The sequence below is a fragment of the Carlito syrichta genome, unplaced genomic scaffold, assembly GCF_000164805.1.
Source record: "Carlito syrichta isolate Samal-C Ts95f unplaced genomic scaffold, Tarsius_syrichta-2.0.1 Scaffold302316, whole genome shotgun sequence".
Lineage (NCBI taxonomy): Eukaryota > Metazoa > Chordata > Mammalia > Primates > Tarsiidae > Carlito > Carlito syrichta.
In genome coordinates, this window is record NW_007246412.1 from 14,916 (window position 1) to 38,093 (window position 23,178).

The following is a 23,178-nucleotide window of genomic DNA, read 5'->3' on the forward strand; positions in this document are numbered from 1 at the left end:
AAAACAGCCTACGCCTGGTCAAGAAAGTTAACAATGTCCATCGGGAGTGCTTTCCAGCCAGAGGATATTCGTACTAGCAGTAAGTAATACACCGCTTCCTCTAGATTGATTCTTAAGTTGGAAGGCAAGTACGTAGATGTGTGTTAACTCTTGGGCCTTGACATCGCATCTGAGGAATTTAACTCCACCTCTTCTGCCAGCATGGAAAAACAGCGCCCTCATTCCCGCCCTTCGTCCCCCCTCACCTTCCCTTGGGTCCTCTCCTGTTACACAAGTTCTGATTTTTCCTAGAGAGCGAGAAGGAAGGCAGGTACCCAGAGTGGAGTTCTATTATCCGCTTATTTGTTCTGCTAAGACACCAAAGAGGAAATGACACTTTGTAACTGGCTCTCCAGGGGGAGAAGCTAACGTATCCTTGAAAACTTCAGAGGCCGCGTTTGGCAGCAGGTTTGATTGACAAGGACCGGCCGCGGGAAAGCGCGGAGGCGGGGCGGGGGGCCGCGGGCACAGGCCGAGACAAAGAGGTTTGGGCTGCCGCAGAGAGCGGAAGGGCCTTTGGGGGTGACCGGCCTTTGAGCGCAAAGGGGCCATTTCGGGAGGTCGCATTCTTATCCGGAGAGAGGGCGGACGAGCGGGCGGAGGGACCCAAGCGGCGAGGGGGCGCGGGGCCCGGGTGGGGGCAGCGCTGTCGTCACGTGGTCGCCGCCGCCGCCGCCGCGGGGTTGGGGCTGTTCTTCCGGGTTGGAGGCGCCGAGCCGCGCCGCGGGGCCCGAGCCCGGGTGTGCCAACGCGGCGTCCCCTCGCTGCCCGCGGCGCACAGCCCACGGCAGCCCTGCCTCCGGGCCCAGGTGAGCGCGGCGGCGCGGGCGGTGCTGGCGGTGCGGACAGCTGGCGCGCGCCTGAGGCGCCGCTGGAGGAGGGGCGCGGGCCTCGCCCGGACGACCACGGCCCCCGCCCGCGGGCAGACCTGTCAAGGAGCCGAGCGGGGGCGGGGTCGGAGGTGCCGGGGGCGCCGGGTGCCCTGGGGCGTCCGTAGGCCCGAGGCTGGGGTGGGGAAGAAGACGGCGACGAAGAACTGTGCCTTGTGGGCCCCCTTTCTTGTCTCTTGCTGGGGTGACCGGGAAGGGAGCGGGCGAGTAGTTTCGGGACCTGGGTCCCCGAAGAGGATGGGGAACCAGGAGGCAGCTGTGCAGGCACAGACCTTGGAGATCTAAGGGACAGCGAGAGTCCTACGGGGTCATTTCGGCCCTCAAGACGGGGCATGGTGGGAAGAGGTCATGGAGGACTTTCGATGGGCGGTGCACCCCGGAGAGGTGGCAGGCGGACGCCCCCAAATTATGCTTGAGCCTTTAAGGTGTTCGGAGAGCGTGCCCGGCAGGGGACATAGGAGTTGGCGAGCAAAAGTTGTGAGTGTGTGTCGGGGCGAACTGGCGGTGTTGGGTGCAACCTTCTGCGGGGCCGAGAGGGGGACCCGGGCTGGCTAGAGGGAAGAGACAGCGGAGGGGGTGGCCTGGGCAGAGCTGATTCAAACTCAAGAGCCGGATGGGTATTACACAGCCGCGGCCAATCGGCTTCCGCGGGAGGTTATAAATAGCGGTCTCGTGCAAATGCCAGAGGGTGGCAGTTTAGTTGCCGACGGAGGGGCGGCATCGGTGGCAGGAGCCGTGGCACCGGTGACTTTGGGCGAGGTCACGCCGCCTGCCAGGCTAAACTTGCCTGGGTAGGATGTTGTGTCCTTGTTGGTATGTCTCGCCTTTAAAAGCGTGACTGGTTTAGGTTGCTGGTGTCCTTTATCCGCCCTATGGTGCTGGGCAGCCCTTGAGGGGTCTGTTACATGTCAGGAGTCTTGTAGGACAGACTGTTTGGAGCGGTGGGAGGGGCTTAGGTGCCTACCTACTCTTATTTAAAATGCACCCCTTTTCTTCACTGCACTCCTTTTATTTGCAAACGTTGACTGTTTTTATTGAACGGACAGTTTGGAATTACCCTCTTTTCAGCAGGCATGCTCACACTGCTTGCCTTTGCTGATAGAATCAGTTTTCCCCAAGGCTACCCACATATTTTCAAAGGGAATTTTCTGAAACTCCTTGGAGAATGTGCTCAATAAGTACTTAGGCTTCAGGTTTCCTAGCCTTAGTTATTTATTCTTTCAGTCAAAAAATACGTTCTGACTTTAGGCTGTGCAAAGCACTGGGCCAGAGGTAATACCAGAATGAATATAACAGCTACTAAGGATATTGTGTTCTCTTAATCCTCTCAACAACCAAATAAGATAGGTACCATTTAATCTCCATTTTAAAGGTGAGGAAATTAGGTACAGAGAAGTTAAATGACTTGCTAAGGTCGAACAGCTAATAAGTTGCATAGTGGGGTTCCAATCCTGAGATCCAGAGTTCACCCTCTTAAACCTCTGTGTTATCCTCCCTCTCTAGGTCTGGTGCTTGCCCTCAAGGATCTTAATAACCCCTTATGTTAAACAGTCATATGAATGTTATACTAAAAAAAAGTCTTCCCCCAAATTTTCAGTTGTAAAGTTTTTCCCGTATTGCTTCAAAGCCACAGAAGCACATGGTCAATAAAACAGCAGAGAGCTTTAAAGCAAAGATGGGGAAAATGGGAGGGTTAAGATGGAGTACTATCTTTGGGGTACATGTGTATTGGCCAATGATAAGATGTCGTAAATATCCTCTCACTGTCTTTCAAGCATTTGTGTTTGGTTTAGGTTAAGTAATATGGACTGCTCTTGCCAATAAACTACCTGTTGATCTCTTTTGTGTATGTTTATAGCTTGAATCAAGTGGATTTTTTCTGAGAAATTGGCCTCTGAAGGCCTTGGTCCTATTGATGCCCCTGCTAGGGGTCTGCTCAACATCTAATTACCATTTTCCAAGTAGATAGGACAACATTTCCCAACTTTAGGGCATGAAATAGGACTTCAGCTTTAAAATTTTGCAAAATCTCATCTAATCATAAACTTTCTAGAGCCTAAAAGGGCCCTAGAAACCTGCTCTCCTATGCTCTTTCTATAGATAAGCCGACAGGCTCAGGGAGGCTCAGGTCAAACAGAGAGTGAGTGGCAGATTTGGACAATACAGGGCTCTGTTAGAGCTGGCTTCATTCTTTTGCTGATGAGGTCTGGGAAATCTTTGTCAGCCTGGTGAGAATAGTGGTTGATGGGGAGCTGGGATGATCCAAGAAGATAAACTCGGGTAAGTGGGGAGGTTGTTATAGGAGTATATCATTCAGTAAGGGTAGGAAAAAAAAATTTCCCTCAAGACAAAAATTGTATTTTATATATCTTTGTATCTCCCGCGGTTTTTGGCATAGAATGTTTTGAATATGTGGGTGAATTTTGAACCCACTTGCTCTTCATTCTCAGCCATGAATAGCTCTAGATGTGCCCTTGAATGAATGAAGAGGGTATTTATGGGACTTGAGAATACTTCAGGACTGAAATGAAATCACATGTAGAAATACTTTGAAAATGTAAAACTATCTGTCCAAATGCAAAGCATTATTCATACACACTTTTAATTGCATGGCCGAACACAATTTGCCTTCTCTCTTCCCTAGCTTTTTTCATTTTATCTTTTCCATCTTGAATGTCTTTCCCTTCCCTTCCTTTTAGAGTCTTCTAAAAGGACACGATCTCTTCCTTTGATCCCTCAATGACCTCTGAACTTGTGTTACTCTGGTTTGTAATATTCTTACTTTTTAACTTTTCTTATCTCCAAGAAAATTTCAGTTTGATCCTTTAAGTCCTCCTTTTTTTTTTTTCTTTTTTTTTTTTTTGAGTCAGAGACTCACTCTGTGCCCAGTCTGGAAGGGACAACAGGTACATGCTGCCATGCCTGGCTAATTTTTTTTTTTGTAGAGATGAAGTCCCTCTATGTTGTCCAGGATAGTCTCAAACTCCTGGACTCAAGTGATCCTCCCGCCTTGGCCTATGATTTTACAACTACTTCTTAATGGCAGTGTCACAGAAACTCTGTCCTGGGTACATGTTTGTTGAATTAAAAGGAATTTTACAAATAAGCACGGCCAACTGAGAATTTCCCTTACCAATGTTTCCTTCTGCTATTCTAAGGACGTTTCTTCAGGGAGTTGTGGTAGCAGTTCTGAAATTTAAAATAGGCGAAATCCTTCTCCCTCTGGAGTCTGCAAGAGTGTTTATGGAGCTTGCTGGGATCAGGTGCTTGGCCCTGTGAGGATATATACAATGGGTCAGAACCTAAAGACATAATTGGCAGTGTTAGCTGAGTTTGTCTGATAGAATTTTAAGTTCTCTGCTCCTTCCCATTCTTGACGGAAAGAAGAAATAGGCGAAAGACAATCCGGAATGGTGGAGATGGTGGGAGTGCCTTTTATGCATCACTGCGATCTGTCAAAGAGGGCAGTGGAGATAGCCACTGAAACCTCTATAACAGCAGTGGCCAGTAACACTTCACCCAGTCTGGTTAGAGTTGGCAAAAAGTGGGCACTTGTGAGAACCACTGACAAAAGAGTTCATAGTGAAGGACAAGTCTACAGGCATAAGCCTGTATGATAAGGATACCAGAGAGTTTTTATTTTTTCCCATGGAATCGTATTGCCATGCATGTTTAATTTGCTTGAGAGACGCACTTGACCAACATGAATCTTGTGTTCACTCAGTCAGCTCCAGTTCAGGGGGCTCACTGGATAAGCATCCTGCTGCATTTAACAGGTTGTCAATGCTTTTTAGTGTAACTTGGTGGCTAAATATAAGTCACCATTGTCTGTACAATATTTTAGATAATTTAAGGGAAATTTGAAGGTAAATTCAGTTATATGCAATTTTTGCTAAACATGCTGGTTTGGAAGATAACTTTCATATAAGATGTGACTTGATTCTATAGCAGTGTATGTGTGTGTGGGGTGGGAGTGTGGATGTGTATTTAAACATTCCAGCTACATTAAGTATCAAATAGACTTATACGACTTAGGCTTAGAGTTGAATAGTGAGTTTATAACTCCAATTTTAGTGGGAAAATTTCTTTGAATTTTTAAATACCTGAGCTGGAAGCGAATTTTTGAACATCATCTCTAAGTAAAGGACTTGGCAAATTAATTCCTTGCAGATGGCCACATATAACTACTATAGTCTAAGCTCTTTAGACCAATATTTTTTATGTTTTTCATGTTCAAAAGATACAACTTTTTTCTTGGCATGTAAACATTCTATTTTCTTTCCTTTTAGTGATTTGCCTTCAAGGAAATTGGGGCTTCAGAAAATTGTGAGCACACATCAACATGGCGAATCTACTGAAAATGGTGGTGACTGGCTGTTCGTGTCCTTTACTTAGTAATTTGGGATCCTGTAAGGTTCTACCCGGGAAGAAGAATTTTTTACGAACATTTCATACTTATCAGGCACTGTGGTGTAAAGCCCCTGTAAAACCAGGTAAAGTCTCACTTCAGTGTTTATAAATTAAAACTTCAAGTCATAGGAGGTAATAGATCTGATGATAGATAAAAGAAAAAAGCCAGGCTCGGTGGCTCAGCCTGTAATCCCGCGCCTTTGGGAGGCTGAGGTGAGTGAATTGCCTGAGCCCGCGGGTTCGAGACCCGCCTGGGCAGCGAGACCTCATCTCTACAATAAATCAAAAAATCAGCCGGGCGTGGTGGCGCATGCCTGTAATTCCAGCTACTCGGAAGGCTGAGGCGGAAGGATCGCCAGAGCCCAGCAGGCCGAGGCTGCGGTGGCCGGAAGCGGCCACTGCACTCCAGTCTGGGCGACAGAGTGAGACTCCAACTCAAAAAAAAAAAAAAAAAAAAGAAAAAGCCATGCAATTTTATGGCCTGGTGCTTGCAAGTGATCATTTAAAATAAGAAGAAAAAAAAAAAGTAAGTGTTGTCCTGTATTTTCCATGTACTATAGAAGTTCTTGATTGCTTGTGCTAACAGAGAAGAAAAGATAATAGAAAAAGAAAAAAGAAAAGCCAGTTGAGTTGTCTCTGGAGCCTATTGCTCATAGTAACCATTTCTCCTCAAAGCCTTTCTTTGTTTCTTGTTAGTAATGGGAAATTGTATCTATAATCTATGCTCAGGAACTAGGAATTAATTGTACTAATTGGTCTATATGAATGCTTCCCAGTTTAGTAAATAGCAACTTGATTGCAATTGCTCAGACCAGAAACCTTGGGGGTCATTCTACATCCTTCTAGTAGGTATAAGTTGACTCTGCCTTGTGTCTAGAATCTGTCCTCACCATCGCCACTTTTATCATCTTTGTGCACTCCAATATCATCTGTCACCCAGACTGATGTACCAGTCTCCTAAATGGTCTCTATGCTTTCTATCTCTGCCCTCTACAGTCTGTTCTGCACAAGAAGTGCAAAACATTTTTAAAAAATGTAAGAACTTGTCACTCCTCTACTCAAAATTTGTCATTTGTTTCCTAGTGCATACAGAACAAGAGTTGATGTCTTCCAGTGGCCTACAAGGTCTTCCCCCATGTGACCCCCACTTGCTTCTGTTCTAGGGTATAGACCAGAAGGAGGAGAGAGGCTAAGAGGAGCCCTTCTGAGCCAAGTCACTTCTCTTTCAGCAGTCTTGCCCAAAGACCAACCCAGCATATTTATCTACTCCTCACTGGCTAGAACTCAGACATGTCATTTGTAACTGTAAGGGAGATCACTGTGCCTGACCCATTTTGAGTTCTTATGTCTACCTTCAATAGATTTCATAGCCTCTTTCCTTGTTCTCATCTGAGAAGTCATTACTGGCAGGCTTCCTTTCCCTAAGTGCCCCTGACTTTGTTGCTAGATGCTTTCTGTTAAACTGCACTAGAAAGCCAGATTATTTAGTATAATAAAATTGTATATAAAATAAAGTTAAATAATTCCATTGAAGACATGAGAATTTTTGTGAGTAAATCATGGATATCAAACTTTCTATATTGACTATGTATAAGACCTGTTTTTTTTTTTTAATTTCTCATTCTTAACCATTTCCTAGATAACACTTTTTTCTTTGAAAGATAAGGAGTCTATCTTTTCCTTAAAATAACCACAATTTTATTACTACATTGAAAAACAAGATAAGTAATTTAGGTCAGTATCATATTTTTCTCAATCTTTTTTCTTTTCTTTTCTCTTTTACAGTTGGCTTGTTCAAAGAATGATTCAAACAGGGTCCACACATATTTGCTTGCTAGGTCTTTTAGGTTTCTTTTTTTTTTTTTGAGTCAGAGTCTCACTCTGTTACCCAGGCAGGAGTCCAGTGGCATGCTCATGGCTACCCTAGCAACGACCTGCTGGCCTCATGTGATCCTTCCATCTCAGCCTTCCAAGTAGCCAGAAATGCAGGCACATGCTGCCATGCCCGGCTAATTTTTTGATTTATTGTAGAGATGAGGTCTCACCAAGTCGTCCAGGCTGGTCTTGAACCCTTGGGCTCAGGCAGTTCTCTTGCTTCGGCCTCCCCAAGTGGTGGGATTACAGGCTTGAGTCACTGCGCCGAGCCAGGTCTCTTTTGAGGTATAGGTTCCTCTCCTCTTTTTTCCTTTTAATTTTCTGAAGAGTATAGCTGTTTTCCTATAGAATTGACAACATTCTAGGTTTGGCTGATTTAATCCCCTTGGTATTGTTTAACCATTTTTCTGTCCCTTGTGTGGGCTGAAATTTTTAAAAATTTGGCCAGTGGAAGCTCTTTTAACTTGGCTCCTAAATCCTTTGTCATGACCTCAGTCATCTTTGGTTGCTTCCTTGACTTTCGGCATGTGGGGCCTAGAAAATCTCAGTTCATCAGATAGGCAAACTTCAGATAAGTGTATGTGAGCTTCTCACATCAATCCAAATATTTTCTGGCTTCCTATTATTTTCATCCCTCTCCTTCAAGTAGGGAGTAGGATTCAGCATTTGTTTGCCTTTTGTTTACTATCAGCTATTACTGTGTGAGTAGTATGAGATCTAAGACAACATTCAAATTCATATATTTCTAGGTTGAGTTAATCTCCAAGGTCTCCATTAAGTTACTTTGTAGAGATAATTTTGTTTGTTTTTTTAATTTTCTGTATCCCGAACTTAGGCTGTAAGAGAGGATTTCTTAAACTTTAATAAACCTTATACAGAAACAGGTATTCGATTTTTTTTTTTTTTTTTTTTTTTTTTTTGAGACAGGGTCTCACTCTGTCATCCAAGCTGGAATGCAGTGGCACAATCATAGCTCACTGCAGCCTTGAACTCCTGGGCTCAAACGATCCTCCTACCTCAGCCTCCCGAATAGCTGAGACTATAGGCACACACCACTGTGCTCGACTTACAAAAGCAGATACACTTTATTAAAAATGTTTGTGCTCACATTTTGGGTAAAAAAACAGAAGACACTCATGTCCTTTAGCTAATACTGGCCTGAATCATATATAAGTATGTCTATATTATATAGGCTCATTTGGGTTGCAAAGAACAGCGGTGGCATGCTTCTGGCCACCGCAGCCTCAACCTGCTGGACTCAGGCGATCCTTCTGCCTCAGCCTTCCAAGTAGCTGGAACTACAGGCACGCGCCACTATGCCTGGCTGATTTTTTTTCTTTTAAAACTTATTATAGAGATGAGGTCTGCCAAGTTGCCCAGGCTGATCTCGAACCCATGAGCTCAGGCAATCCTTTCACTTCAGCCTCCTAAACTGCTGGGATTATAGGTATGAGCCACTGTACCCAGCCTTGTGATGAGGATTTATTGTGTGGATTTTGGGAAGTATGGGAGCTCCGGAAAACCCTCATCTACTGTTTGGAGAACTGGAATGTTATTCTGGATCTCATATCTATGACTCATCTTCTCTTTTAAAATATCTACTACTTATGTTTCTACCACTATTACTGCTTACCTCTCTTTGACCTCATGGTTGTGCTGACAAATAACTTCTGCACTGTTCTATCCTCCTTGTCCCTTTCTGTGTGTCTCTCATCCACACTTCCTGTGTGAGGGGTAGGTAGTCACTGACCAACATAAAGTGTCCTCAGGCAGAGTTTCTATGTAAGACATCACCTAGGCTGTGGCTACTGGTTTTCCTCATGTTTGCCCTATGGATGATTATCTTTGACACAGTTGCCAATCCTTTGTCTAAGTGGCTAACTTTGTAGAATCTCAAAATACAACACTTAGAAATCTATGAGGAATTGCCTGTGGCCAAACTGCCTGGAAGAGAACTTGGAATATGGCAGATCACCAAAATGTCTAGTACTGGGTTGTTCTTTAAACAAGCTAATTACTTCTGTCTTTGTTAAATACAAGGACAAGGAGACCATAATCCCAGAGGATTAGTTTGAAGATGTAGGCATCCAGCTGAGTGATCTTTCAACCCATTTTTTCCCCTAAGAATAAGTTGATCATATGTTTGAAGACAGCCATTTGATTAAATAAAGCATTTAGTACTTTTAGGAGAGTCGGCATAAACGTTTTTCATCATCTATCAGAAAAAGTCAAGGAATTATGAGTATGAATCAGGAACATCATTTTGAATAGCAACTTTGTATGCAGTATATTTTGAAGAGCATCCTGCCTATTTCCATTTTTTGAAATCTGGCTTCTTTTTTGTCTTTTTGTTTTTGTTTTTTTTTTACCATGTGTATTTTTTTCTTTCTTTCTCTTTCTTTCTCTCTCTCCTTCCCCTCCTCCTTCCTTCCCTCCCCCTCTCTCTGTCTCTCTTTCTCTCTTTCTTTTTTCTTTGGCCTTTGTCTGTTTGTAGGAATTCCATATAAGCAACTGACTGTTGGAGTCCCCAAGGAGATCTTCCAAAATGAGAAGCGAGTGGCATTGTCCCCTGCTGGTGTTCAGGCCTTGGTCAAGCAGGGTTTTAATGTTGTCGTGGAATCAGGTGCGGGTGAAGCTTCCAAGTTCTCGGATGATCACTACAGAGCAGCAGGTGCCCAAATCCAAGGGGTGAAGGAAGTGCTGGCTTCTGATATGGTGGTCAAAGTAATTATTCCTTTTCCCTCTCCCATTTATAGCATGCTGGCTTTTTGGAGTCTTTTCATAGAAAGATTAAATTACTTTCTCTGATGTTATAGCATTTTCTGTTTTCAAACGGTTCTTTTCTCTCAAATAATTTGTATGTTGTTAATATTTTTCATGTTCCAGTAGAACTTTTATCAGGCAGTATGATCTATGTTTAATGATCATGAGAAGAGTTAAAGTGATCTTCATGTTTATATTTGCTATGTGGAAATTTCCTTTTAATTGGTTAGGGAAAATTTGTACTACATAGTCTGTATGTATTCAGAATACTCACAGGTGAGTATTTAACTACTGCTAGAATAGAAAGAAGATGTAGAATTCAGCCCAGGACAGAATGTACAGTGGTGTGCTACCTGAAGGCACAATGATTTATACTGACATAAATGCTATTTCTAGAAGGGGCATGACTCTTCTGAAGAATGTAGCATTGGACTGAGTGGTGAGTAGCTAAAACCTACTTTAAAAGGTTTTAAGATAATGTATAATAGAAATCTATAGCTGGAGAACTTTAGAATTAAAATCTGAAATTAAAAATCCTATAGAGAAAGTGGGAATGATTACATTGAGAGCCTAGCACAGATGATAACTGGAGTTGAACATTAAATCCTAAGCCTCTTGCAACCAAAACAAACAGAGAAGTACCTCACTTTTTCAAGAAAGACAAACTTTTTTCTGCTTTAATTTCTCAGAGGACTCAATCACATAGATTTTTTTTTTTTAAACGTAAGAAACTTGAATAACACTAAATAACTTTGACAGGATCTAAATTGGTGATTATTACAGAAGATACAAAACCAATTTTTGCTATAGAAAATTAGTAAAATTTATGGTATGGAAATACATTGTAACTTAGGTTAAAGCTTTTTAAGGTGTTAGGCTTATAAGTGATATTACTTGCTATATAGTAAAATAACTTAGGGAAAATAGAAAAATAAGTATAATCCATTCTAATGCATGTTCTAGGGATTAAAATATTTTGAGATGTCTCAAAAAAGGACTATAAAGGTGCACATAAAATTTGGAAATGTCCTGTTTGCATTTTAGGGATTCACAATGTATATGAACATGTTAAATGTGTGCTGAGGAAGTCTATAATATAGAAACGTATACAACTTTGTACAGTACTAACATTAATAAGCTATTTGACCTTGGAGCCACTCTTTTGCGTCAAGCCTATTAACATCCTGAGTACATTCAGGGAACATTTTATTGCTTTCACTTACTCAGATGCCAGCAGTCTCAGCTGAGTATTTGCAAAGGGCCAGTAGAATTAATTCAGAGTTATTCTCTAATTTTTACTAAATCTATGTTATAGAATTTCATGGAGGAAAACTAGACCTTGTCAGAGAGTCTTAATTAAAGTCCAGAACCTAGAATCACATGCATCACCAGATCGACAGCTGAAATGGAAATAACAGACAAATGTGTCTCATAGGTAAATTGAGGTGAAATGCTGTGAGATGAAATTATTGACCCAGTGTCTGTGTTTGTATTTAAAACATAGGTCCTAGAGAATGTGTTACCTTCCTAAAAGTACTACCGAGAACTGGGAGCTAATGAAATGAGATAGTTTATTTAAGATTGATTTTAAGCTTGGATATAAAACATTTTTGGTGAGTGGATTGCCTGAGCCCACGGGTTTGAGACCCGCCTGGGCAGCGAGACCTCATCTCTATAATAAATCAAAAAATCAGCCGGGCGTGGTAGCGCATGCCTGTAATTCCGGCTACTCAGAAGGCTGAGGCGGAAGGATCACCAGAGCCCAGCAGGCGAGGCTGCGGTGGCTGGGAGTGGCCACTGCACTCCAGTCTGGGTGACAGAGTGAGACTCCAACTCAAAAAAAAAAGATAGAAATTTAAAAAATTAGCTATACAGTGTGGACATTGGGGACTTTCATGTGAAATGTGTATTCATTGATTTACATGATACTTCTTAACATAACAGACTGTATTGTAGCTCTTTGCTTTTAAGCCCAGTTCAGCAAGGCTACTAGTTTGAATTGTGTTCATCTATAAATAGTCATCTGGAATTTTAAGATGACATAAATCTATACTTACTACCTTGGAGATTTTAGTTTATATTCTTAACGTATCATTACTCCAAATATTTATGCTTGCTAAAACAAGCAAAGGTTGAGTCTTTGAATACACAACAAAAACTTCCTGTCTATTATTGTAATGTATTTTATCAGAGTAATAGGTTTTAGGAGGGCATGTTTGTTGCAGTGCTTCCATATTTTTCCCCCTACTCTACAGTTAATTGTCAAACCTGCTCCAGTACTGTATTATTTCCCAGGAATATGTTTTCCTTATTCAGACCAGTCTGTAGGTCATTAGGCACAGGAAGGATGGTATACATCTTTGTGTGCCTTACTTTGCTTACGAATTTAGTTAGAAATTTATTGATGGAAGGTTTATTTCTGGAGTATTATTTCGATCATGGCATATTATCTAAATTGTTCTTGTTTACTTAAAAATATGATTAAAGTATTTATATTTTTAATCTGTGACTTGACTTTTTTCCTTAGGTGCGAGCCCCTATGGTTAATTCAACATTAGGTGTTCATGAAGCTGACCTTTTAAAGGCATCGGGAACACTGATTAGTTTTATCTACCCAGCCCAAAATCCAGACTTGCTAAATAAACTTTCCAAAAGAAAAACTACAGTTCTGGCAATGGACCAGGTTCCAAGAGTCACAATTGCTCAGGGATATGATGCGCTAAGCTCCATGGCCAACATTGCTGGGTATGTTGATTCTCTTCCATTTCAGCAGAACAAAAGCACAATGATGCTACAGAAACATTCACACTGTAGCTTTTCTCTCTTACAGTGATTTTACTTGTAATTGTTGTAGATTGCAGCCTTTTGAGAGTACACTTAAATTACTTTTGAGTCATTTCATTGTTTCACAATAATCAGATAGGAAATAAACTCTATTGTGTACTCCTTTTTAATCTTTATAAGTAGAAAAGTATTTCCATCTGCCAAAGAAAATAATCAGATTATTTGTATGAAATACACTGTATTTCATATGTGTATACATGTATATAGGTTGAAGTTACAGTTTTTATAGGTCAAAAATGGTTGAATAGTGGCAGTTTCATTTGGTTAAATCTAATATATTTATATTAGCAGATTTATCGTCTTAATTAAGTTTTGCTTAGGTAAATTTGTAAAATATTTAATGAATAGGGGAAATCACCAGAGAAAGTTATTTCTGGTGTCTTAAACCATATTGCTAACTGGAGACTAACTATGACATCTTTCCTTTAAGGCCAAGATGGTAATAAGCTTCATTTGCCATCACTAATACATTCCCCGTTGATTGCCTGGAGTGCTATGTTGAGAAGGAATCTAAGGTCCATTCTGCTCAGAGGAATGTGGCTATGACTGAGTTATCATGCCTATCACAATGAGGGATAGGAATTACTACATGAATGCAGTGTATTGATGACTTTGTCTTAGAGAGTGGGAAAAAACTAGGAATGGAATAATGCTTATGAAATCAGCTTCTCTAAGAAACTTATTAAATTAGATTTTAAGCATGAAAACTATGAGTAGTTGACAATACTAATGAGGCACCAACAAAGAAAATATTAAAAAAACAAACAAACCCCAGTACATGAAAAAAAGACTAACATGAATAAAGCCTTTTACAGCCTGACATATGATCTGAAAGTTTTTTTTAGGTTTTATACTTTAGCATGTCAAGTGTGTCATAGATTCTACTTTGTGTTTTAGCTATACACTTTTTGATATGAATGAGATACAGTAAGCAAAAACGACACGTTAAAAACACATTTTGTTGTCCTTGATGTAATGGGGCAGTGGTTTGTTAAAAGATATATTTTGTGCTATAAATAATATATCAAGGGGTAAAATAAATTACTACCATATTTATTTAGTTTGAAAAAGAATTATATTATGCAATGTAGGACTACTTGACATCTTATATAGAGAATATACAATGTAAAGTTTTAAGGGTGCTTTTGATTCTTTCATGTAAAATGCACATATATGAAAGAGTATCAAAAGCAGTAGCTCTAGATCAGTGTTTTTAGTTGTAGAACCTTTTGAGCAAATGAAATATTATGAGGGCAATATAAATAAATTTAATGGCAGCTGAGTGGACTTGGCTACACTGAGCAGGGGAGGAGTGTCTAGAAAAATGGCCATTCCCTATCCCATCCACTGTGGCCCCAGATTTGTCTGAAATTTAAACCTCTGGGGATCCATAAGACACAATTTGAAGAAATACTTGTTTGTGTCCAGAGCTGATATATGCAAGGAGCATAGTGTGAAATGAATCAGGTAGCATACAAACCCACATAGTGGGTGATAAATCATCATCTGTCTAATTCATACACAGTCATATTACAGTGAAGACTTCCTGCTTCCAGTCATTACTGTTCATTCTGAACTGTTTTACTCTCATCAAGAAAATGCCCAGTTTATCACTTTTCTCCACTATCAATGTTTTCTTATACATTTCCTGTGTAATCAATCTAATTTTTGTGTTTTTATTTTTCAGAATAGCAACTGAATTTAAAAAAAATTTAATTCCAAAATTAATTTTTTGTAATTGCCTTTGAATCACTGTAATATTTGCTTACTGGCGATTTCTATCACTTGAGTTCAGACATAAGACTAACAGATAATAAAGGCTCTAAAATATTATTTTCTTGATCCAGTATGATTACCTTAAAGTAATAGTGGTGACTGTTATATGTTTTTGCATCATTTGTGGTATCAAATATTTTTATATAAAATATGATAAGGGAGAGGTTTTATTGCCAGCTAGCAGGTGGGTTTTAATAATTGCATTATAATATTGAGGCAGAGTTTGTATTACTAAGAATGTGCAAGAGTGTCTTTTATATATAAAATGATGTGAAAATGAAAGTAGTGGAGCATGTCAAAAGATATCCTATTGAAGATGGTGCATATTATTAGCTTTTATTGCATAGTTTCTTTAGCTGAAACACTTAATATTTGTTGAGCATTTTCTTTGTGACAGGCTTTATGTTAATTAAGCATTATCTCATTTACTCTTCACAACAACTTTAGGAGATAGATTATCTTTTTTTCCACTTTATAGATGAGGAAACCAAAGTTTAGAGAATTAAAGAAATTTGCCCAAGATCACAAAGCTAATCAGTCATATAACTAGGACATGAAGTAAGGTTAATCTGTTTCAAAATCCCATGCTTTCAACCATTAGAGATCAAGGGAAGGGCTTTTTGTTCTCTGAGGTTGGAATGTTATTATGTACAAACCTATAGCTGATCTCATATTTTTACTTCAAAGTTTTTTCCTCCTATTACTTTTGTAAGCACTACACAGTCATGAAAGAAAATTTGGACAACATAATAAAATAAAGAAAATGTGATGTGTAGCCCCAGCACCCAAGAAAAACCATTGTTAGCATTTTCTTGTCTTTCTTTCATTACTTTTTTCTGTTTCAGCTGATCTTCTGCAGTAATTGTTATGAAGAGACTGACTAGCATCAAGGATAAGCGTGTGCCTTTGTAGGCAGTCTGCATGGGTTAGACTTCTGGCTCTGCCAGAAGAGACTCCTGGGCAAGTTTCTTAAACTCTCTGTCTCAGTTTTCTCACCTATATCATCAGGGTAATACTTGTACCTATCTATAGGTTTGTTGTGAAGGTTAAAGGGAGTAAGTATATATACAATACTTAGAACACATAGTAAGTACCATATAAACGTGAGCTGTTATTCTTTCTCAAAACTTCATTAATGTCTAATAATGAGATATGTGCCTAAGATCTTTCATCTTATGGAATTATCTGTCTATTTATTTGTTTTCAAAGTTATAAAGCTGTTGTCCTAGCAGCAAATAATTTTGGACGGTTTTTTACTGGTCAGATCACAGCTGCTGGAAAAGTTCCTCCAGCCAAGGTAGGTACAACTTTTAATGTTTCCTCATAATATGAAATAATTAAAGGAAAGAATATAATTAAGTAATTAAAGGAAAAAGTATGTATAGTCTTAAAGTATAGTTATTTTAACATTTTTGTGTGTTCATTTAATACTGACGCCTTTGTGGCATATACAAATATTTGGTGGAACCTCAAAGCTAAACATATAAGATTGATAAAAAAAATAAACTTTGACTTTCTGGAAGTTCTAGTCCCTTTTTTTCCCCCTACTTTTGCCTTACTAACTTGAATTCTTAAAGAGATTTTGGATAGCTTGTTCTGTGTGAACTGTTTATTACTAATTTAAAAAAAACTTCAAGATATCATTCAGCAAATTCTGGGTTTCCCAATTATTGCAACATTTTGGCTCATAAAAAGACTTTTTGATTTCCTCACTTTTTGTCAATTTTGGGGTCAAGAGGGCAGAAAATGGGAGATGGTGCAATCAGGGTATTTGGCAGAGAGAAAGAGTGCCATTTTTAAGATCCAGACTGAGAGCAAAGAGGAGCAGTTAGTAATGAGAAGTAGCGATGGATAGACATAAAGAATAGGAGGCTATGTTGTGATCCTTTAATATTAAGTACACTTAGTAGCAGCATAAACCCTGATGCTAGGTGTTTTAGTCCATTTTATATTTCTATAACAGAATACCTGAAGCTGGGTAATTTATTTAAAAAGGAGGTTTATTTGGCTCACAATTCTGATAGCTGGAAAGTTCAAGGTTGGACAGCTGCATCTAGTGAGGGACTCAGACTGCTTCAATTCTTGGCGGACAGTGGAAGGGGAGCAGTATGTGCAAAGAGATCACATGATGAGAGAGGAAGCGAAAGAGAGAAAACAAGGGAACCAGATTCCTTTTAACAACCCTCTGTAATGAGGACTAATTGATTCTCCCAGAGTGAGAAATTACTCACCTCCCCATCCCCTGCCCCATAGGGAGATAATTAATCTATTCATGAGGGATCCATTCCCATGGCCACAACATCTCCCACTAGGCTTCTCTTCCCAACATTGCCACATCAAGGATTAACTGTCAACATGAATTTTGGTATGACAAAATGACATCTAAACCATAGCATTAGGTGTAGGAAGTTAGACTTTAAATGTCATTTACCTACCTGCAGGGTATAGGATTATGTAGTACATCCTACTCTTAAGTACTTTATTATGTAAACTCAGAGTTCTCACACAAGATAAATCTGGAAAAAATGTTAAAAAAAAAAAAAGCTTAAAACAGCTTTAGAAAAATCTTGTTATATTTATATATTATTATTTCCTGCTTTGGAAAACAGGCCAGGTAAAAAAAAAATGGCAAGTGGTTTAAGGGGAGGCCAGAATACTTAGCAAGAAAGTGTGCACACAACACGAATGTGTAAAATGATATAAATTTTGACTTCTTTCTCAGGATCATAAGAATATGTCTGGCATTCATATTGGCCAGAAGTTTGATGCTGTTCTTAAAATGACTGAATGCTTTGAGGCACAAATCCACTACTCAGTTTTTGTTAGAATCTTTCTAGATATATGTGGAAGTTGAAAGAAAAGCTGTGAATATGGAGATTAAAAAGGAAAACAAAAGACAAGAAGCTTAAAGAAAAGAGAATCAGTCAGCCTTTAAAAGGTGGTAAAGTGACCATCTTTATTGAAAATTTAAATTGTAGCTTAAGGAACTTCAGTTCCATGTCAGAAATAGTTTTTCTGAAGATACTAGTAGAGCTCATCAAGGTGGATTGCATAATACAGTATTTTATTTGGATTGCCTTTAAACTTGAATTGCTCTTACTTTTCTAGAATGAACTAAAATCAGTCAGTGAAGACTTATGATTTACCAGGTGTTGTTCTAGGAGCTGGGGGATATGGCATGAACAAGATAAACAAGATTCCTGCCACACAAAGCTTATAGTCAAGGTCACAGTGAGGAGACAAAAGAGCAAATACATATACAAGATGATTTTAGATATAAAAGAAATGAACTGGATGATACGATAGCAGGGGGAACAAGCTACTTTAGTTATAGTGATGAGAAAGGTTTCTTTAATCAAATATCAAAGACCTATCTTAGACCTAAATGATGGGAAGAAAGACACGAGAGGCTTAGGGTTCCAGTATTTAGGTTCTAGAAATATGACGAAGGCCACAGTGATCAAGATGGAGAGTGATCTGAGACAATGTTGGAAAGGAAAGTCTGGGCTCGATCATGTGGGGCATCTCTTCTAGGTCTTCTGGTTGTTCTGTGGGGGAATGGGTTGTTGGGAGAAGAGTGAAGACAAGATGTGTTAGCAATTGGTTGTACCTGGAAAGGTGATAGCAACAGAGATATAGAGAATGGGGTGGATTGGGAGATCCTTGGGGATAAAAAGGATAAAAACAAGTAGTACTTGTTGATGGATTGGAGTAGGGATATGTGCAGAGGGAGGAGGACTCAGGATGACCTCCCCATTTTGACTTGAACAATGTGCATAGTTAGTGCTGTTTACTGAGATGAGGAAGATGAGAAGAAGGGCAGGTTATAATATGACTGAATAGGAAAAACATTGCTAAAGGTAGTTCCTTTCTCTTGCCCTTTCCCATACTGTTTTTTGAATATATGTCTACAGCGTGCCAGTCAGTAATAAGTGCTTTAGTTAGATTCCATTGTTTAATGTAACATCATTCTATGATGCTGTTACATTTTGACTGCTGTATTATAGATGGTAACAATTTGCTTAAGGACACCCAGAACTAGTTAGTAACAGAGTCTGGATTTTTCATCCTAAAGTCTCTGACTCTTAGTCTCTGGGTCTTTTTCTTCACCTCATGCTGTAGAGACAATTTCTATGGTAGGATCTGCATTGCTTCATTCTTGTGCAATTTTGTCTTTTAAATTATGGGGTGTTTTGTTGTGTTTTGATTCAGAATAACTTGGCCAAGTCTTGTACATTTTACATATTTATTTTTGTATTTCATCATCATTATTTTTTAGTATGGTAGAGCTTCTTGTGTGGAGCAGGATTGGTGACTTGGAGTCTAGAGCCTGCTTGCTCCCTTTGGTCCCCCTTTGTCCCCTTTTCTAAACAAGCCATCATTATCAAAATTAATTCACAGGGCATCTGAGAAATTGCCTAGGGCTTGCCAGAGCAGTTTGACTAGCTTAGTCTTCTTAAAAAAGCGGAACATGTGGGCATGGTGAGTGGGTGGGAATTTGTAAGCTTCACTGTTTCTGTGGGTGGCATTTTTTTCTACAGCAATAAGAAGTTGCCTTCAATCGACTGTTTATGGAGTGTATAACAGGACTTTTATCTGGAAAGCCCATTCCAAACCGGAGACAACGTTGTTCTTACTTTGTTTTTTAGTAGGCGAGCGAGACTCTTACTTGAGAATTCTTTGGTTCTCTTGGCTCTGATCCTTCCATGACTAGGGAGATTAGAAATATTATTCCAGGGCATTCTGGCACAGAGCCACAGCGGGTGCAGCTAGGGGGCTGGCCGCAGAGTGGGGGTGCAGCTTGGTTCCCTGCTCCCCTCCCCCTCAGGCACCAACCCTTTCCCTCCTCCGGCTGGGTCAACCCCACCGAACAGCCTGGGGCTGTTCCAGGTGCCCCCCAGCAGACGCACCTCTCCCCCATCATGGGCAGCCAGAGCTCCAATGCTCAAGGGGCTATGTGACTGCCAAGGAGGCAGCAGGCGCTTCCCCCCACCAAGGCCAACTGACAGAATGGCCACGTGTAAAGCAATGGAGACTTATCTCCCAAGGGTGAAGGGGAGTTGCCTCCTGTGAACAGAACAGATGAGGCAGCCGGGGTCATTGGCGATGCCATCGAGCCAGCATCCCCTAGCCAGGGCACTGAGGCTAAAGGGGAGGCCCCCCCAAGGAGGCCCTCAAGAAGAAGAAGAAATTCTCTTTCAAGAAGTCTTTTAAATTGAGCAGCCTGTCCTTCAAGAGAAATCGGAAGGAGGGTGGGGGTGATTCTTCTGCCTCCTCACCCACAGAGGAAGAGCAGGAGCAGGGTGAGATTGGTGCCTGCAGCGACGAGGGCACTGCCCAGGAAGGGAAGGCTGTCATCACCCCTGAGAGCCAGGAGCCCCAGGCCAGGGGGGCAGAGGCTAGTGCTGCCTCTAAGGGAGGAGACACCAAAGAAGAGGCAGGACCCCAGGCTCCAGAGCTGTTTGCTCCCTCGGGGCTGAAAAGTGACCCTACACCAAGCGCTGAGCAGAATGAATAGCTGGGTGGGGGCAAGTGGGTGATCTCTAAGCTGCAAAAACTGTGCTGTCCTTGTGAGGTCACTGCCTGGACCTGGTGCCCTGGCTGCCTTCCTGTGACCAGAAGAGAAGGGGCTATTGCCCCCTCCCAACCACATAGCCTCTCCTCCTCTCCCTCCTGTGGATTTTCCCATCAGCCATCTGGTTTTCCTCCTAAGGCCAGTTGGAGATGGTCCCTTACAATTTCCCCAGTTAGGTTAATGATGTGAAATGCTTCTGTGTCCCTGGCTCTACCTCCTTTCCTGTCCCCATCTCTGCAGAAGGCAATTGTTGGTTTTCTTCCCCAATTCTTTTCCAAGCAGGTTTTGTTTATCCTATTCTCCAAATCCCTGAGCCAGAAGTGGGGTGCTTATACTCCCAAACCTTGAGTGTCCAGTCTTCCCCCTGTTGAGTTTTTAGTCCCTTGTGCTGTGCCTAGTGGCACCTGGGCTGGGGAGGACACTGCCCCTGTCTAGGTTTTTATAAATGTCTTACTCAAGTTCCAACCTCCAGCTTGTGAATCACCTGTGTCTCTTTTTTGACTTGGTGAGCAAGTATTAGACTTTGGGGTAGGGGGAGGTCTGTAATGTGAAGCAACTTCTTGTCTTTTTTTCTCCCATTGTTGTAAATAACTTTGAATGGCCAAACCCCAGATTTCTACTTTTTTTTAACTGCTAAAACTGTTCTCTTCCACCTGGTTTTACTGTAACATTTGGAAAAAGAATACATGTCGTCCCTTAAAAAAGAAAAAAAAAAAGAAATATTACTTCAGACTTCAAGTATAATTGCTCACAAGGTTTCAGAATTATGTGGTTGGTCAGTGGCTCCCTTTCAGAAGCATTTGAGCTCAAAGTAGGGGTTGGGGCACCTGTTTCACTAAGGTCATACCCATCTTTGAAATGTGTTTTGATATTTTATGAACATAGAAAAGCCTTGGAATTTGAGAGGGAGAGGTCGTTAGAATGCCACTGGGAGTTTTCATACAGTGAGAAAGAACCTGTTAATCTTTAACATATTTAACACTGATCATGCTTAGGTAGCTTTTTCACTGAGATGCTGATTGTTAGGCTATTTTTAGTGAAGGTCGTTGGCTTTTGCTTTTGATAAAAAATTTTAAAAAGTGGTAGTTCAACTAAAGAATAAAGTCTACACTCAGTACATTTATCAGGGGCTGATCATCACCACCACCATCAGCACAACCATTTACTGTGCTCTAAGTGTATACCAGGCACCAGTTATTAGCAGGTGATTTTTCATAATTAGGTGATAAGGAACATTATTTAAAATATGACTGGTTCTGTCTTCCTTTCTAGATTCTGATAGTTGGTGGTGGTGTTGCTGGACTTGCTTCTGCAGGTGCAGCAAAGTCGATGGGTGCAATTGTTCGAGGATTTGACACAAGGTGAGTGCTGTACTAGTGACGGATGTTAAGGTAATCACATTTTGATTTAGAGACATATTATGCTTTTCTTAGAGTTTATAAATTCAGATAGCACACTGAAACAGCTCTATATGCTCCTTACATTTAGAAATGTATCCATTTTTAAAAAGTTAACACAAAGTGAAAATATGTTAACACAAAGTGAAAAAAGAGGACTGAGCCTCGGTATGGCAGAAATAATAAAATAGAACCCCAAAGAATTAAGCTAACAAGTCAGTTCTGTTTCTTCTTGTGGATTAGCAATGGGACTAGAGTTCTTTCTATCCTGAGTTTCTGTGTTTTGCCATGCTCTGTTTCTGTTCAGAATGCTTAGGCACTAGCTAGAGCATGAGCAAAGATGTTTTTGAGTCTGAGGAGAAAGCACAATAGGAGGTAGGCTGAGTGGGGGGGCTTGCCCAGCCTTGAATAAATGTAAGCAAAGAAAGCTGACAGGTACTTCACCCAGGTAACAGCAACACACGAATTATTATTACTGCATGATTTATGCTAAAGCCTCCTGCTTTTAATGTAACGATAAGAGTTAGATATCTTTCTTTGGTAATTTTAGAGCCTCTAGGTGGAAGTACTTGATTATGTATACTCTGTATTTCTTTAAAGCAAACATACATGTTCCTAGATTGTGGTTTTTTTTTTTTTTTTTTTGAGTTGGAGTCTCATTCTGTTGCCCAGACTGGACTGCAGTGGCTGGTCCCGGCCACTGCAGCCTCGACCTGCTGGGCTCCGGCGATCCTTCCGCCTCAGCCTTCCAAGTAGCTGGGAATTACAAGTGCGTGCTACCGCACCCGGCTAATTTTTTGATTTATTGTAGAGATGAGGTCTTGCCAAGTTGCCCAGGTGGGTCTCGAACCTGTGGGCTCAGGCAATCCACTCACCTCAGCCTCCCAAGGTGTGGGATTATAGGCTGAGCCACAGAGCCCAGCTGATTTTTTTTTTTTTTCATTTGGAGTCTCACTCTGTCGCCCAGGCTGGAGTGCAATGGCATACTGCTCACGGCCACCACAGCCTTGACCTGCTGGGCTTAGGAGATCCTTCTGCCTTAGCCTTCCAAGTAGCTGGAACTGTAGGCACGTGCTACCATGCCTTGCTATTTTTTTTTGATTTATCGTAGAGATGAGGTCTCTACAAGTTGCTCAAGCTAGTCTCGAACCCATGGGTTCAGGCAATCCTCTCACCTTGACCTACCAAAGTGCTGGGATTATAGGTATGAGCCACTGTGCCTGGCCTGTAATTTTTTTTTTTTTTAAAAGATAAAAATCTCCCTTTGTCACTTAGGCTAGAGTCTAGAGTGCAGTGGCTCCGTCAAAGCTCACTGCAGCCTCAAACTCCAGGTCTTAAGAGATCCTCCCAACTCAGCCTCCAGAATGGCTGGGACTACAGGTATATGCCACCATCCCTGGCTAATTTTTTCATTTTTTGTAGAGACAGGGTCTCACTTTATTGTCAAAGCTGGTTTCAAACTCCTGGCTTCAAGTGATCCTCCTGTCTTGGCCTCCCAATTTGCTGGGATTACAGGTGTGAGCCACTGTGCAGACTTTTTTTTTTTTTTCCAGTGGGAATCTCACTCTGTCGCCCAGACTGGAGTGCAGTGGCATGCTCCCGGCCACTG

General features: G+C 41.0%; 1 protein-coding gene and 1 pseudogene across 3 annotated transcripts in view; both read left to right on the forward strand.

Moving 5' to 3' along the window:
• Nucleotides 1-246: 246 nt before the first annotated feature.
• The window catches only part of NNT (nicotinamide nucleotide transhydrogenase), a 99,274-nt gene continuing 76,342 nt past the window's right edge, over nucleotides 247-23,178 (forward strand). Inside the window, exons 1-6 of one of the 3 annotated variants that reach the window (XM_021711476.1) lie at nucleotides 247-447; nucleotides 5,219-5,422; nucleotides 9,709-9,938; nucleotides 12,505-12,722; nucleotides 15,807-15,894; nucleotides 21,445-21,533. In XM_021711476.1, coding sequence (XP_021567151.1) covers nucleotides 5,272-5,422; nucleotides 9,709-9,938; nucleotides 12,505-12,722; nucleotides 15,807-15,894; nucleotides 21,445-21,533 — 776 coding nt within the window. In that variant the 5' untranslated portion in view covers nucleotides 247-447; nucleotides 5,219-5,271. Of the gene's footprint in view, nucleotides 448-672; nucleotides 849-5,218; nucleotides 5,423-9,708; nucleotides 9,939-12,504; nucleotides 12,723-15,806; nucleotides 15,895-21,444; nucleotides 21,534-23,178 lie in introns of those variants that run through there. The other 2 variants (XM_021711474.1, XM_008056296.2) reach the window with 2 other exon arrangements.
• On the forward strand, nucleotides 19,520-20,115 carry LOC103258634 (annotated as a pseudogene).